The sequence below is a fragment of the Podarcis filfolensis genome (assembly GCF_964270895.1).
Source record: "Podarcis filfolensis genome assembly, chromosome: 5".
Lineage (NCBI taxonomy): Eukaryota > Metazoa > Chordata > Lepidosauria > Squamata > Lacertidae > Podarcis > Podarcis filfolensis.
Window position 1 is genome coordinate 10,447,333 of NC_139608.1, and position 15,700 is coordinate 10,463,032.

The window sequence follows — 15,700 nt, forward strand, 5'->3', positions numbered from 1 at the left end:
ACAAATAATGCTTTCCTGTGGCTAGACTCCCGTTTTGCACTGGGGATGTGTATGAGCATTGAACCAATGGGTTGTTTTGATAATGTGACTATTTCCTGTGCCAGCTTGCCTCCTTTGGAGTTGTTGTTGACTTGGGAAGTAACCAAACAATCCAAATGACAGGAAAGCTGTTTTTCAATAGTTCCCGTGCCACAGTGGTGTTGTACAAATCAGGAATGAACCTGTGGCCCTCTAGATGTTGTTAGACTCCAGCATACCTCTGTCTCAGCTATGGAATGATGCGGGTTTTCTTTCAACCAAATCTGGAGGGCCACAGATTACCCAACCCTGGTGTAAATTGAGCCTTGGAATTATAAAACTGTAAGAATGACTAGTAAGTCCCAACTGTCTGCCCAAGGCAGGATCATCTGCCAAGTACTTTTGTGTGTTTATTTTGATTTCTGCATAAAATGAGACCAATAAAGGTTTGCCTGCCTAGATGGCAGAATCTTAACGCTGAGAACATAGTACGCAACAGGATTTCAAATATATATTTCCACCCATTGCAGAATGGATGCCGACATATTTTCTAAGTGAGATCAGCTCATAAATATCAGGTATTTTGTAGTAGGGTATGCCCATTTGGCTGAGGGATTGGGGAGTGAAATACCACCTGCCAATTTATCAAGAACGTCCTTGTTTTGGAAACTATGTAATACTTAAAAGTGTCACTTGTACTATATGATACAGCAGCTACATAATGGACAAAAATAAACAATAGTTTGTACAGCGAATAGTTGTAGGGGAAACTACTACAACACTGGCTGAATATACACTCCCCTTAACACTATATGCAGTAAGCTATCACCACTGGCTTAAAAAGTGGTGTACAAACAAATCTATTTCTAGCCTGTAGCTGCCATGTTGTTTCTTGTGGAATACTGTGTTTTGATACATTTTCCTCCAAACCAGCTTCGATCCAAATTGAGGAAAAGGATGGCCTACTTGTGTTTTAAGCCGGTAATGTGTATTGCAGCCCGCCCCCGCCCCCCGTGGATCTGCTTAAACTGCCAAATGCTGTGTTGGTTATTTCATTTATTTATTTAAGGAAGGTTTTTCCCACTCTCCAGGTAAAACCTCTCTGAGTAGCTAAAATAAGGAACGACTAAAACCATGGTAAAAGGTGTTTTGAAAGACCCAACAGGAACGACAGAAAGCCAGGCAATTATGTTATATTAGAACTCGATGTCTGGGTCAATAAATAGGCCTGCGCATCAGAGACTGCATCAGGCAAGACTCCTAAAGGGGAGCATTCAAGAGTCCATATTCCAGAGGAATGTGGTGCAAGTCCAATGGGCTGCAGCCATCAGCAATGGCCAGAGACATTTTGCTGCCTGAGATGGAATAGCAAATGCACACACACACACACACACACACACACACACAACCCCACTTCAAAGTGAGTAGTACTCGAGCCTGACCAAGCTATCTTGTACCCTGAGACAGGAAGTCTCACAAGCCCTCCTATAATACTATAATTACATTACATTAAAAATTACGGTAACCATTTGCCCTTTCATGACACCTAAAAGTAGCTGCTTGAAGCAGTTGCTTCCTTCTGCCTAATGGTAGAGATGACCTTGCTCTGCGTTTTGATCCTTGTTCCTCGTACGCCTAAGCAAACCAGATATGTAACATAGCTTGAAAAATCATCTCTGGGCAAATGCCAGTAGGCTTTATTTGTCTCTAAGAACTCTTAAGCCATAACAATTAACAGATAATCAGACAGTTTGTAAGTTAATGTTTTATTGCCTCTTTTACTTATTTTTCGCGTATAATTTCTGCCAGACTATCCCCATGAGAATAATTAAAAAAATAAAATAAAAACTGCCTTGAAGAAACAGATTTCAGAAATTGGCTGGCTGCCTATAAGTTGAGTTGCCATCCCTTCATATAAATGAAAGAGATTTTCTATTAGCTGGTTTTTATCATAAGTAAGCGTGAAAGGATGAGAGTCAAAGAACTTCAGTTTAACTTTTTATTTTATATATACACACACACATACATACACATATAGTGAATCTTGTTCAACTGGAAGGAAAACCACTGAGCTGCATTTTAATATGAGGCTGTGTATCATTATTTGTACTTATTAAAAATAATAATGTAAATGCAGAACTACTGGATCAAAATAAAGGCCCATCTAGTCCAGCATTCGGTTCTCACAAAGGCCAACCAGATGCTCACAGGAAGTCCACATGCAGTGTGTGACCCTAATCGCAATTTCAATTGCAGTTCCTAGCACACGGTCTCCAATATTGAAGGGAGCAGACAGACATTATGACTAATAGCCTTATTGTTAAGTTGTGGGTGAACATATCAGACGGCACGGTGATTCTTCAAACAGCTCTTGTTTATTCACAGGCCAGAACAGAACTGAACTGAAGGGTTCAGTCAGCCTGCTTATATAGAGCTCCAGTACAACGTAACTGTAACAATTTTCTAAAACTATCCAATCACTGAACGTCACTTTCGATCCCTTATTTGCATAACTACCTACAGTATCCCCCTGCTGGCCCAGGGTGAGAACTTCAGTACATAACACTTATCTTCCACTAAACTGTCTAGTTGCCTTTTAAAACCATCCATCCTGTGATAGCAAATTCCATACCTTAACTATGCACTGTATGAGATAGTACTTCCTGAATCTTCCAACATTAGGCTTCGTTGGACGGCTGTGGGTTCAAGTATTAAGAGAGGAGGAGGAAAACGTCTCTCTGCCTTTTTTCTCCATCCCTTGCTAGGAGTGGCTGTGGGTTCTCCCCAGCACCGGTGGTGAAGTTGACGCTATTATTTATCAATTTATATACCACTTTATGCCAAAATAGGCTTCTAAGCGGTTTACAAGTATAAAACCCAGTTACACCAACTTGAAAATACAAGCACTCATAATTAATATGCACAAGGAAACAACCCCATTTAAACAATAGGAGGCTCAGGTCGAAAGATCAAAGGAATGCTAAAAACATTTTTGCTTTAGACAAGCCTACCCGGAAATGTTGAATGTGTATTTTAAATTGGTTTTTTTTACTGCTTTTACTGATAATTCTGTTGTTTTATTTTTTTTATAGACTGCTTCGAGGTCTTCTTTACAATCAAGCAGTGTATAAATTTTATGAAATAATAAATAATTTCCAGTACAGCAAATTGGGGCAGAAGGTTGTAGGGAACAGGAAGCTCGTCAGAAGTTCGGCTTCCGAGAAACGTTCGCAAACCAGAACACTCACTTCCGGGTTTGCAGTGTTTGGGAGCCGATTTGTTTGGGAGCCAAGCGGTTCGAGTACCAAGATGCCACTGTACCTTGGTTTCTTTTATGCTTAACCCAGGCTGCAGATTGCAAGCGATGAATCTTGAACCTCTCATCAAATAAATAAATAAATCCCCAACTACAAATCCATTCATTCAACATAAACAAAATAAAGGGGTGGAGCAAAACCTCACAGAATAATTCTCTTTATTAATTGACAATTTACAACTTAAGGGAGGCTCACCTACTTTATCTTTAGGCACCAGGGTTTTTTTGTTGCTGTTTTTTAAATCTTTTCCACCAGGCTTTCCTTTTATCAGTGGGTGGGATGTTTTAGTCCTGCCTTTTTAAAAAATACGAACATATTTTACATGCTATTAGTTTTATGCCAGTTTTAATGTATATGTTATTTATTTATTTGTTGCCGTAAGCCACTTTGAGCTACTTTTGCTTTTGTTTTTTTTTTAGTGACTAATGACTTTAATTACTAATAATGAATCAGAATAATGACATCAGCGATTGTGCTCATAAAGGAAAGTTTTTGACATCAAGGGCATTTTAAGCTTAGAAAAGGACGCAAGATACTTTCGCAAGAACCTCCGTACGGCCTCCATGACCTTGTGTGGGTCACGTGACTCGTGTGGGAACACGAAGAGGAAGATGTGCATCCCGGTTTGGGGAATCAAGGTGTTGGAGGGCATGCCATAGCATAGTTGCCACTGCTGAATAGCTAAACCACACGATATTCTGATAAAGTCTATGTACAAATTCTAAAAAATGCAGCTGTACTGGTCTGTTGTAAGAAAAATGGGAATGAGTAGTTAACAACATCTGTTCCACTGGCCTGCAAGGCTGAGGGGATCAAAACACTCTGAGGGGGCGTCAGGAGATGGAAGCACAACCTTGTCAGGGGCTGAGCAGTTGAGGAGGACTGGTGGAGACTGCCTCCCCAGGAGCCTTTCAGAGAGGAGGAAGGGGCAGAAAGTATAGACCTACAAGCATGGTTTGAGACAGGAAAGGTAAAGGTAAAGACCCCTGGATGGTTAAGTCCAGTCAAAGGCAACTATGGGGTTGTGGCACTCATCTCGCTTTCAGGTCAAGGGAGCTGGCGTTTGTCCACAGACATGTGGCCAGCATGACTAAACTGCTTCTGGCACAACAGAACACTGTGACGGAAACCAGAGCACATGGAAACACCGTTTACCTTCCCACCACAGCGGTACCTATTTATCTACTTGCACTGGCGTGCTTTCGAACTGCTAAGTTGGCAGGAGCTGGGACAGAGCGACGGGAGCTCACCCTGTCATGGGTATTCGAACTGCCGACCTCCTGATCGGCAAGTCGAAAAGATTCAGTGGTTTAGACCACAGCGCCACCCGCATCCCATGAGACAGGGCACATGCTAGAAGAAGATAGGAGTTGGGAAATAATGGGTGGCAGAGGGCAGGAACAAGGTGGCATTGGACAGAGACAGCCTGTGCAGCAGCTAAATGACCGGCTGTCTCTGGAGAGTCTACCAGAGCCCCCACCTTCTCCAAAACCAGATGTTCAATGTGAATAGCTGAACAGAGAGCCCAAAGGAAGTTTGCCACCATAAGTCTCACTGATAGGAAAGTAATGGCCAGAATGAGGAAAGAGCTTTACTTGGAGCAACTTTGGTTCTGAGTAGGTGCATTTCTCGGGCTTCTTTGAGTTCCTGAAAGAACTGAAAAGCTTCCTCTTTCTCTGCCTCTCTGATTTCCTGGGCAATTAGCCAGGAGCCATTGACAAGCACACTGACAATCCTTCACATTTTGATCAGGGATTGGTAATTTTGAAAAACCCGTGCCAAATCTGTCACTTCCCCAGCCTCCAGCCTTCTCTCCCTCATCTCATGGTAGACAGTGCCCACTTAGGCTGGTGGGGCAGAGGTCTGGTAGAGAGGCCAACAGTAGATGGTGCCAGTGTCAATGACAGGCAGAGGCAACTCATGCTAGTTTTGCCCCCATTCTCCTCTCTGCTGGGTTCCACAAATGGCAGCACTGAGACTGAAGCAGGAGGAAGCCAACAGCCAGTGGGCTGGGATGTAAGTAAGATGGTGGGCGGTGGGAGGCCTAGCTGAGCTTGGCGGGGCAGTGCCCCATTTGCTGTGATGAACCAGCCTCACAGCTCCCATCCAAAGCAAAGATTGGCCTGCTTGAAGGCGCATTGCAGGGTCTGAATGGACTGGTCCCACCTTGGCCAATGTGGATAGGTTTTCCGGCAAAACTAGTTGGTGATTGAAGGCCTGCCTCAAGCAACTCATTTGGGAAGTTCATATCTGTTGCAATTCATCCCCTTCCTCCAACCAGTGCAGGTTAAGGGCTCAGGATGTGAGCAATGAATCGTGTTACGTTTGTACAAGGCCCAGGGTTGTGTTGACATGGTTGCTGGAGCTGACTTCCATAATGCCCTCTGCACTGGTATCCCTCAGGAAACTCTCTTCCCTATCTTTACCCAAGCCCTTTCCCAACCTTTCATTTCCTCTTAAAGGTAAAGGTAAAGGTAAAGGGACCCCTGACCATTAGGTCCAGTCGTGACCGACTCTGGGGTTGCGGCACTCATCTCGCTTTATTGGCCGAGGGAGCCAGCGTACCGCTTCTGGGTCATGTGGCCAACATGACAAAGCCGCTTCTGGCGAACCAGAGCAGCGCACGGATACGCCGTTTACCTTCCCACCGGAGCGGTACCTATTTATCTACTTGCACTTTGATGTGCTTTCGAACTGCTAGGTTGGCAGGAGCAGGGACCGAGCAACGGGAGCTCATCCTATCGCGGGGATTCGAACTGCCGACCTAGGCTCTGTGGTTTAACCCACAGCACCACCCACGTCCCTTTCATTTCCTCTTACCCAGTGCTATTTTTCTAGAAAAAGAGGTGCCGGAACTCCCTTGTTCTCTTATAATGGCAATGGCGACCACCTGACATGTGCCAGAACTGAGTTGCAGCGAGTTCAGGCTGGAAAAAAAGTCCTGCTCTTACCCTTGATTTATGCAGCCCATAGAGTTCCACAGTAGAGCTAAACAGTTATTTTTCCACCTCAAAACATGGCATTATTCATTGTCTCTCTAGCATTCTTTATTTTATTTTTGAAATGGCAGATTTCAAAAGTTAAAGTTGCGGATGAAACTGCTGCCACTCCATCAGCAGATCTGTTTATTTTAAAAAATGATTTACAAACAACATACCCATACCCAGCACCTGAACTCATACCCATCACCTGGTGGCAAACAGTATCATGGTACAACAAATTTCTTCTAAGATGACCTTTCAAAATAATATATTATCTGGTTATGTTCACTCATGAGATGAAGCAGTTATCTTAATTCAATAGCCTCAGCATAGTGCCGCAAAATGATTTATTTTAGCCACTTAATGAGTCGAATAATAGATTGAAAAGTATGACAGCTAACCAATGAAAACTTGGAAGCAGGTTGAGGGTTCTCAGTAAACCCTGTGTTCCACATCAGGGGGTCTGATGTGGGCATGTAGTTTCATGGGCATAAGGAATGCCGCAATTGTTTCAGTACAATTCCATGCGCAGAGCATTTATTGGCCCTGAAGTGTAGCCACCATCCAAATTCCCACATGTGCACTGGAGCTGATGGTTTAGCACATTGATGTGCAATCCAGAGCCTGATGGGTGTGCAGGTCACCCATGGATGGTAACAGGAGGAAGAGATTGATGTATACTTTTTCTTCCCCTCTACGACAGCAAATCTCCACAGGGCATTCATGGCCTGTATACATAAATATAAAGGATTGCAATTAGCACAGACAAGTGGGGACTGCAAGAAAATGTTGCCATGCGGAAAGCTACTGTCTGGGATTCCAGGCAGGATCATTCCCACAGCACCCTCATTTCCTGTATCCCCCACACCCCACCGGCACACAGAGTTGCTTGGTCAGTCCACCGTGGATTGTTTTTGAGGCTCTCACCCCCAGTCCCACCCCTTTAAAAACAAAATCCCAGTGGTCCTCTTGCAGCTCTTTAGGTCTTCCCAAGCCTAGTGGCTTGTGTGAGGATGGTGCCATTGTCCCTCAATAAGGATCCACACTCAAAGAATGTGTTTGGCATTGGGCTCTAGCAAGCTTTGCCAACCTGGTTGCTTCCAGATTTATGGTCCGTGGCCCCGTATGTCTGTGATTGCTGTTGAAGGACTGGAGTGTCCTAGTCAAGCAGTCCTTGAAAACCCTGAAAGGGGGTTTCTGAGATCTGCTGAGCTGCGTTCACACTGTACATTTAAAGCGCATTGCTTCCTCCAAAGAAGGAGTTTGCCCCTTGCAGTACTAAAATTCCCAGCATCCTTAACAAGCTACAGTGCCCAGCATTCTTTTGGGGAAGCCATGTGCTTTAAATGTAAGGCATGTATGCCGCCTTCAACATATGGATTGCATCCCCAACTCTTTGCTTGGTTATGCTGCTAGGAGTCCCTGGTTTGCTCTCCACCCAGCAGTTAGTCAGGTTTGACCCTACTTTATATCCACTGGTGTTTTGCTGCCCTTTAGCTCATCTCAAATGTCCTCAAAGTCCAAATTGGAAGCTTGCTTTTTGTTTACTTAGACAATTGTACAGCTAAATTGGATGAGGGGAAAGCCACAAGCACATCTCTGCCCCCATGGTCACATCCACACCATACAGGGTGCTGAGAGTTGTTGGAAAACATATCAGAAATACAACTCCCAGCACCCTTTAAAGACTATAGTTCCCATTGTCTTTTCTTTCTTTTTTTACAGGGGGAGCCATAACTGTTAAAATGGCATAAAGTGTTTTAAATGTATGGTGTTTATGCGACTCATATCTTCTTTTGCATTTCTAGCCTGAGTCGGAGGACTTCCTGAAGTTTCTCTCTTAATCTAGAGCAGCGTTCCCCAAGTTGGCGCCTTGCAGATGTTGCTGTTGGACAAACAACTCTAACCTGGTGCCCCCCATTGGCCATATTAGCTGAGGCTGATGGGAGTTGTGGTCCAACAACATCTGGTGGAGGAAGGTCAATTCAGACGCAAGGGCATGTTACAACACTGACTGATTACCAAGTGGAAAATAACAAATACAAAAAATGTATCTGCCAGCTATTGAAGTGCCACACAAAATCTGGGTTAATTTGATCATAAATTGTGTAAAACATTTCTTTCGAATTCTGAATATAATGCGGAAATCTAAAGTTGAGTGTCGTAGGTATTGCTTAATGGTGTCTCTCTTTTTATTTGCTGCCTCACACCCAATTGCTATATCCATTTTGTTTTGTGCTTTCGAAAGACTTATTATGCATAGTTCAACCATTCGAGAGACTCACACACAAACACACACATCCACTTTTGCTTTTCTGTCACTAGCTGGTGAATGAGCAACAAGAAAGCAGACCCCTCCTGAGCCCCTCCATCGATGACTTTCTTTGCGAAACCAAATCAGAAGCCATTGCAAGGCCTGTGACGTCCAATACAGCAGGTAACTGAAAGTTCTACTACTGTTGGTCATGTTCAAAGCAATTCTTGGATGTTGTCTGGCATTTAGATGTTCCCCTACTCCACCACCCTTCAAAAGCTCATGAAGTGGAGAGTTATGCGTGTCCAGCATAATCCTAATAGAAAGGGATGCAAACACCCCCCCCACACACACACACACAAACTGAAGGCTTAAATCAGGGAAGGGCAAACTGGTGTTGTTAGCAGAGCCACTTGCAGGCAGAGTCCAGAATGCAAAAGAAACTGATAATGTTTTGCTGGGTAAAAGGAACAAAAGCTGTAGATAATATGAAGCAAAATAAACAGAGAGGTTTTGCCTTTCTTAATTCAGGCCTTGTTCACAGGAGGAAGACTTACAACAACACACACAGGAGAAAACTCCCTCAGAACTACGCAGCCAATCAGAGTGTGTGGTACCTCAGCAAGTATCATGCCATTCTGACTGGTTCCTAGGAAACATCTCCACTGTCACCACCTATCTTAGTTAGCTGCCTGTCAACAAAATTAACCCTTAGTTTACTAAGTGAATGATCCCTCTGTTAGGCTTCCAACAGTTGTCAGACTCTCGCCAGCCCCAGTCAGTATGGCCAGTCATTAGGCATTACAACAGTTGTAGTCCAACAGCAATTGAAAGGCCATAAGTTCCCCATCCTTGGCCTAATTGCTGGTCAAACTGCCCTTGAAGAGGAAAAAGTGAGGCGCATTTACATCTATCTTTTGACCTACTTTCATATTTTTAGCCTTTCATCTGACTCCCATCCTTCACCATAGTCCTCTGTTCTCTGTGTCCTCGTGCGTTTGATATTGACTTAATCTTCTGCTTCCTTGTCCAAATATATCTGCTGTTGCATCATCTTCTTCTGCCAGCTTCCTGGTGCCCATTGCTTCTTCTCTACCTCGAAAGCCATGTATCAGCTACCTTCTCTCCCTCCACGAAGGAATAAAAACTGTTTTCAAACAGAAATTTTACCTAAGAGGGTTGAGGGGCAAGTCATCACTTTTAAAACATCTATAAGTCTCCATCAGAAGACTGCTTTGTGCTGCTGAGTGCATCTCCCCTAAGAGCTTTTATTGGCTGCTACTGGAGACAATATTCTGGGCTGGATGCTTTATTTGTCTGACCTAGGAAGGCAGTTCTTATGCTAAGTAAAAAGAAGAAGAAGAATTCACTGCTGCTTTCAAGAATTCAAAATAGGCACCGAGGAAGGGCAGGATTTGAGCAGCACAACCTTGAGGGCTGCAAAGTCAGAACATTGACAAAGGGTCACTTGGCATACAAGGTGTCAGGGCCAGACTAGAAAAAGATGACCTAATGTTTAGGCCAGGAAGTTCACTTCCGGAAGAGGAAATGCCCATAGCTCTGTGATAAAACATATATGTTGCATGCAGAAGGACCCAGGTTCAGCCCCCGGCATCTTCAGGTAGGTGTGGAAGAGTCTCCTGTCTGATACCTTGGAGAAGGGCTACCATCCAACAGGGGCAATATCCAACTAGATGGACCAGTGGTGTGGTTTAGTATATGGCAGCTTGCTTTGTCCTTAACATGGACCTCAGTAAACCTTTCCGCTGTTGTTTATCTCCATCTGGGAGAAACAGGAGGCTGCATTATGACGGGTCAGGCAAATCGCCTAGTGTTGTCTGCTCTGATTGGCAGTGTCCCTCCAGGGTCTCTGGAAGAGCCCTTTCATGTCACTTACTACCCTGGCATTTTAACAGGTGTTGCCAAGGACTGAATCTGGGGCTTTCTGTATGCATAAAAAGTGCTCTGCTACTGAGCTGTGGCCTTTTTCCTTTTCGTTCAGGTGAGTGTTTCTTAGGGAATGTAATTATCCAGTTTATCACTGTTTCTTTGAGATAGATGATAGATAGATGAGAGAGAGGGAGAGAGAGAGAGAGAGAGAGAGAGAGAGAGAGAGATGATAGATAGATAGACAGATAGATAGACAGATAGATAGATAGACAGATAGATAGATAGATGATAGATAGATGATAGATAGATGATATAGATAGATAGATAGATAGATAGATAGATAGATGATAGATAGATAGATAGATGATAGATAGATAGATAGATAGATAGATAGATAGATAGATGATAGATAGATGATAGATAGATAGATAGATAGATAGATAGATAGATAGATGGTAGATAGATAGATTTTAAGTGTGGTGCAGTGGTTAGTGTGTTGGACTAGGACCTGTGAGACCAGCCTCCAAATCCCCACTGAGCCATGAAGCTCACTGGGCGACCTTGGGCCAGTCACGGTCTACCCTACCTCACAGGGTTGTTGTAGGGATTGACTGAGGAAGGGTTGGACCATGTAAACCAGCTTGAGCTCCTTGGAGAAGAGGTGGGGTAGACATGCAGTGAATAGATAATATTTATACTCTGCACTTTCGTAAAGCTGATCAAGGCAGCTCACAACACACAAAACATAATAAAGCCAACCTATAAATAGCCATAAAACATAATCAATCAATAAAACAGGTATCAGTTGGTTAATAAGAGAAAGTCATATTGTGAAGGTCTGTCTGAACAGTACAATTTGAAGGGAGACAGTTCCTGCTAAACCTCTAGGGCAGGCCTGCCATACTAAAGGCTTGACCCCCTAATCTGTATATTTGGGGATATTGTTGCTTTAATGTTAAATTTGGTGGTTGCATTTTAACTGTGTCTGTAATTAACCCAGAGATTTGCACAAAGTTGGGGTAACCCTAATTGACCTGTTCTCATGGCTATCACTGGGAAAAGAGACATTTGCATTTTTGATATATAGCCAATACCAAAATGACCACGAAACAGAGGGTACCACAGCTCTGGTACACCACAGATCCAGCCAGCCCAGCATCTACCTATATTTTTGCAAAAAGGAAGGCGATGCCATGAAACATTCAGACGTCTTCCATCCTCTGTCAGTCACTCCCCGTTTTTCTACCAGTCCCAGAGGTTTGGGGACATCCTGTATACGACCTCTATATCCTCTTTTCTGCTTAATAACTGTTGATGCCTTTCATGAGCTTGTCGAAATCCTCTTACGAACCATGTATATGCCAACTTAGCTAAGCCACACTGACACAGATGTTCAAACACGTTAAAGTCGAGCGAGTTGGGAGGGGAGGGAATAAACTCACAGCATCAGCAAAACGGGTAGGGGAAACAGCTTCAGAATGTCACCTAAAAGAATCCCACACAGCTTCATTTTTTTCTGAATGACACTGGGGCCAAGCAAATGGGGTTTTGCCCAACAGTAGTATACTCACCCCCAAAAAAAGAATCCTAGTTTGTTGAGGGTGCTGGGAATTGTAGATGTCGGGAGGGTGGCTCTACCTTACTGGACTTGCTTACTTAGTGATGCTTGCTTAGAAACACAGCTGTTTAAAAACAAGTCCCACTGGGGAATGCATTCCAGTCGTTTTGTTTAGGATTTCAGTGAAGGGCTACAATTCTACTCTAGTTATTTACAGGCGTGAGGGTGCATATAATAATAATAATAATAATAATAATAATAATAATAGGGTTGCCTTCAGATGTCTTTTACAGACAGGATAGCTGCTTATTTCCTTCACATTTGAAGGGAGGGTGTTCCACAGGGCGGGCGCCACCACCAAGAATGCCCTCTGTCTGGTTCCCTGCAACCTCACTTCTCGCAGTGAGGGAACCACCAGAAGGCCCTCGGTGCTGGATCTCAGTGTCCGGGCTGAACGATGGGGGTGGAGACGCTCCTTCAGGTATACAGGACTGAGGCCGTTTAGGGTTTTGAAGGTCAGCACCAACACTTTGAATTGTGCTCGGAAACATACTGGGAGCCAATGCAGATCTCTCAGGACTGGTGTTATGTGGTCCCGGCGGCCAGTCCCAGTCACCAGTCTAGCTGCCGCATTCTGGATTAATTGCAGTTTCCAGGTCACCTTCAAAGGTAGCCCCACGTAGAGCGCATTGCAGTAGTTCAAGCGGGAGATAACTAGAGCATGCACCACTCTGGCGAGACAGTCTGCGGGCAGGTAGGGTCTTAGCCTGCATACCAGGTGAAGCTGGTAGACAGCCACCCTGGACACAGAATTAACCTGCGCCTCCATGGACAGCTGTGAGTCCAAAATGACTCCCAGGCTGCGCACCTGATCCTTCAGGGGCACAGTTACCCCATTCAGGACCAGGGAATCCCCCACACCCACCCGCCCCCTGTCCCCCCAAAACAGTACTTCTGTCTTGTCAGGATTCAACCTCAATCTGTTAGCCACCATCCATCCTCCAACCGCCTCCAGGTACTCACACAGGACCTTCACCGCCTTCGCTGGTTCTGATTTAAAGGAGAGGTAGAGCTGGGTGTCATCTGCATACTGATGAACACCCAGCCCAAACCCCCTGATGATCTCTCCCAGCGGCTTCATATAGATATTAAAAAGCATGGGGGAGAGGACGGAACCCTGAGGCACCCCACAAGTGAGAGCCCAGGGGTCTGAACACTCATCCCCCAACACCACTTTCTGGACACGGCCCAGGAGAAAGGAGCGGAACCACCGTATAACATATCACCCTCTGTGTCACAAGATGCATCCATTCAGTTGCTTGGGACCTAGGGCTCATCCACCTTTCTGTTTGTCCTGTACCTAGGAAGCATGGATCCGAGTGGTTTCCCGCTCATCTCGTGCTTACTCGGCATGAGTCCCAGCAGTTCTCCATTTGCCTTGCCACATTGGAAAACCCGCTTTTTAGAGCTAAATCGGAAAAAACAGCAATCCATGGAAAACCCAGTTAGTGGGGTAGGAGAGCTGGGGGGGGGGAATCACATCTGACAACCAATGTACCCCTTGGGTTTTAGATAGAACATGGGTATGAGTCTAAAAAGCCCAGCACACAATTTTTCATACGCTTCCAGAGTTATTAAAAAATTGGCTTTATAGACTCATCTACCCATGTACTATCTGAAACCAAAGGGGTTCACTGGTTGCCAGATGTGAAATATATTGTCTTTTTTCCCCCTTTAAGCTCTCCTACCCCACTTAATTGCTGTTTGTTCCAATTTAGCACTAAAGATCGGGTTTCCCCAGAGAAAAGCAGTGGGGCAAACAGGTGATGAGAATGCTCATGAATATCTTCATCCACATTGGTTACATGTGGTCAGATCCTCCTTATTGGACCAGAGTACTGGTGTTCACAGAATGGGCATCACATGAAGCTGTTTGTGAAAGTGCACAATCTGCACAGCAAACAAAACGAAAATACTGTTGTTGAGCATGCCTTCAAATGACAAACAGAATTTGGTATCTCCTTAAAACTGAGGCCACAGAGGTTTCATAGGAATACAGGAAGCTGCCAGGGTCAGACCTTTGCTTCATCTAGCTCAGTATTGTCTATTAGCAGCGTCTCTTCAGATCTCAGGCAGTGCTAGTGGAGTCACTCAGCCCTGCCTGGAGATGCCAGGAACTGAACCTCGGCTCTTCTGCATGCAAATCGGATGCTCTACTGCTATGGTGCTATGGTGCAACCCAACGGGAAAGGTCAGCCAAAGTTAAGCCTTCGTAGGTCTCACTGATTTCAATAGCAAAGTTAACCACATGCCTTATACCAGGCATGTTCAAAGTCTGTTTCAGAGGCCTAATCCGGCCCACCAGTTGGTTTATTATTATTATATTATTAACAATTTCAACATAACAGTGTATCAAAACATATCCTTTTCATTATTTTCCCCCTTTTTCCCCATTCCCCATCAAACCCTCCCCCCCCCAAGACTTCCCTCAGCTCCTCTCTCTGATTTCTCAGCACATGTTATTCTCTGCATATTATAAAATTATATCAGTCCTTATATTATCTATCTACCATGTTATCAATCACTAAATTTGTGTATGTTTATTCAAAACCTGCTAAGAGTCTGGTCCGCTGGTTGGTTTAATCTGGCCCCTGTGGCAGTTTGTTTCCTGCGGTAAAAATCCCCAAAAAACCCTCAACAACTTTAATCCTAAAAAAGGTCAACAGCTTCGGTTGGCCCTTTGGTCGGCCCTCACGGCCCTTCACTTCATCAAATCTGGCTCTCTTTGAAAAAAGTTTAGACAACACTGCCTCATACTCTTCCACTGGAGTTATTGTGTCTTAAAAGTGATCATGCCCAAAGATTTCTGAGTTGTTTTTACATTTTTTTAACCAAAAACACCCAATGTATAAAAGAAACACAAACAATTCCAATGGAGGAGACAGGAAAATCCAAGGTTAAAACATGCATCAACTCAAATTGCTAAATACCCCAATTCTGACATCGGGCCGGCTGATTATGTATATCTGCATCCCAAATTAATGCACTCCCCTAAAACAATATGCAGAAAATGCAAGATTTAATTAAACACAATGCTCACAATCATTCCTATTGTCATATGGAATCTAATAACTGTTTCTTAACGAGCCCTCGAGTCTCATTAACAGTGCAGTGTTTTTACAACGATATTTTCCAATTCATTTTGAACTCCAAACCCCTCCACTGCTAATCCTTGATATGGAAACACAAACTAACTGCAAGAGAAATGGATTGATAATCAAGGCTGATGTCAGTGGTTGGTAACATCAGACACCTGCTGACCCCTCAACAGGGATCTCATTGCTGACCCCCTGGAGTTCCCCAGTCCAGCCCTTCCTCCTCCTTTTTGCCATTGCTTCTTGGCTCCCCTTCTGCTTCCAGGGACTCAGGAAAAGACAGGAAGCAGCAGAAAGGACAGCAGCCTCCACTTGCCTTGTCCCTTCCTTCTGGCCAGTAGCATGGATTGGGTCCATAGGTAAACAGGTGGACCATGGTGGAAAAGGTGGCAACTTTCAGGGCACACTGAAGGTGTGTTGCCCATGGGTGTACCTCGCCACCCAAATATATAAAATGCTGGAGTCTGGCATGGTTGTTAGTGCAAATGGAAGAATGATTGTGGCTGCAGCTCCACACCTGCACCAAG

General features: G+C 44.3%; 1 protein-coding gene across 7 annotated transcripts in view; it reads left to right on the plus strand.

Moving 5' to 3' along the window:
• Nucleotides 1–15,700, plus strand: part of PEX5L (peroxisomal biogenesis factor 5 like) — a 168,836-nt gene that overhangs the window by 116,889 nt on the left and 36,247 nt on the right. For all 7 annotated transcript variants that reach the window (XM_083613274.1, XM_083613278.1, XM_083613276.1 and 4 more), the window contains one exon: nt 8,642–8,753. In XM_083613274.1, coding sequence (XP_083469400.1) covers nt 8,642–8,753 — 112 coding nt within the window. The remainder of the gene's footprint in view (nt 1–8,641; nt 8,754–15,700) is intronic.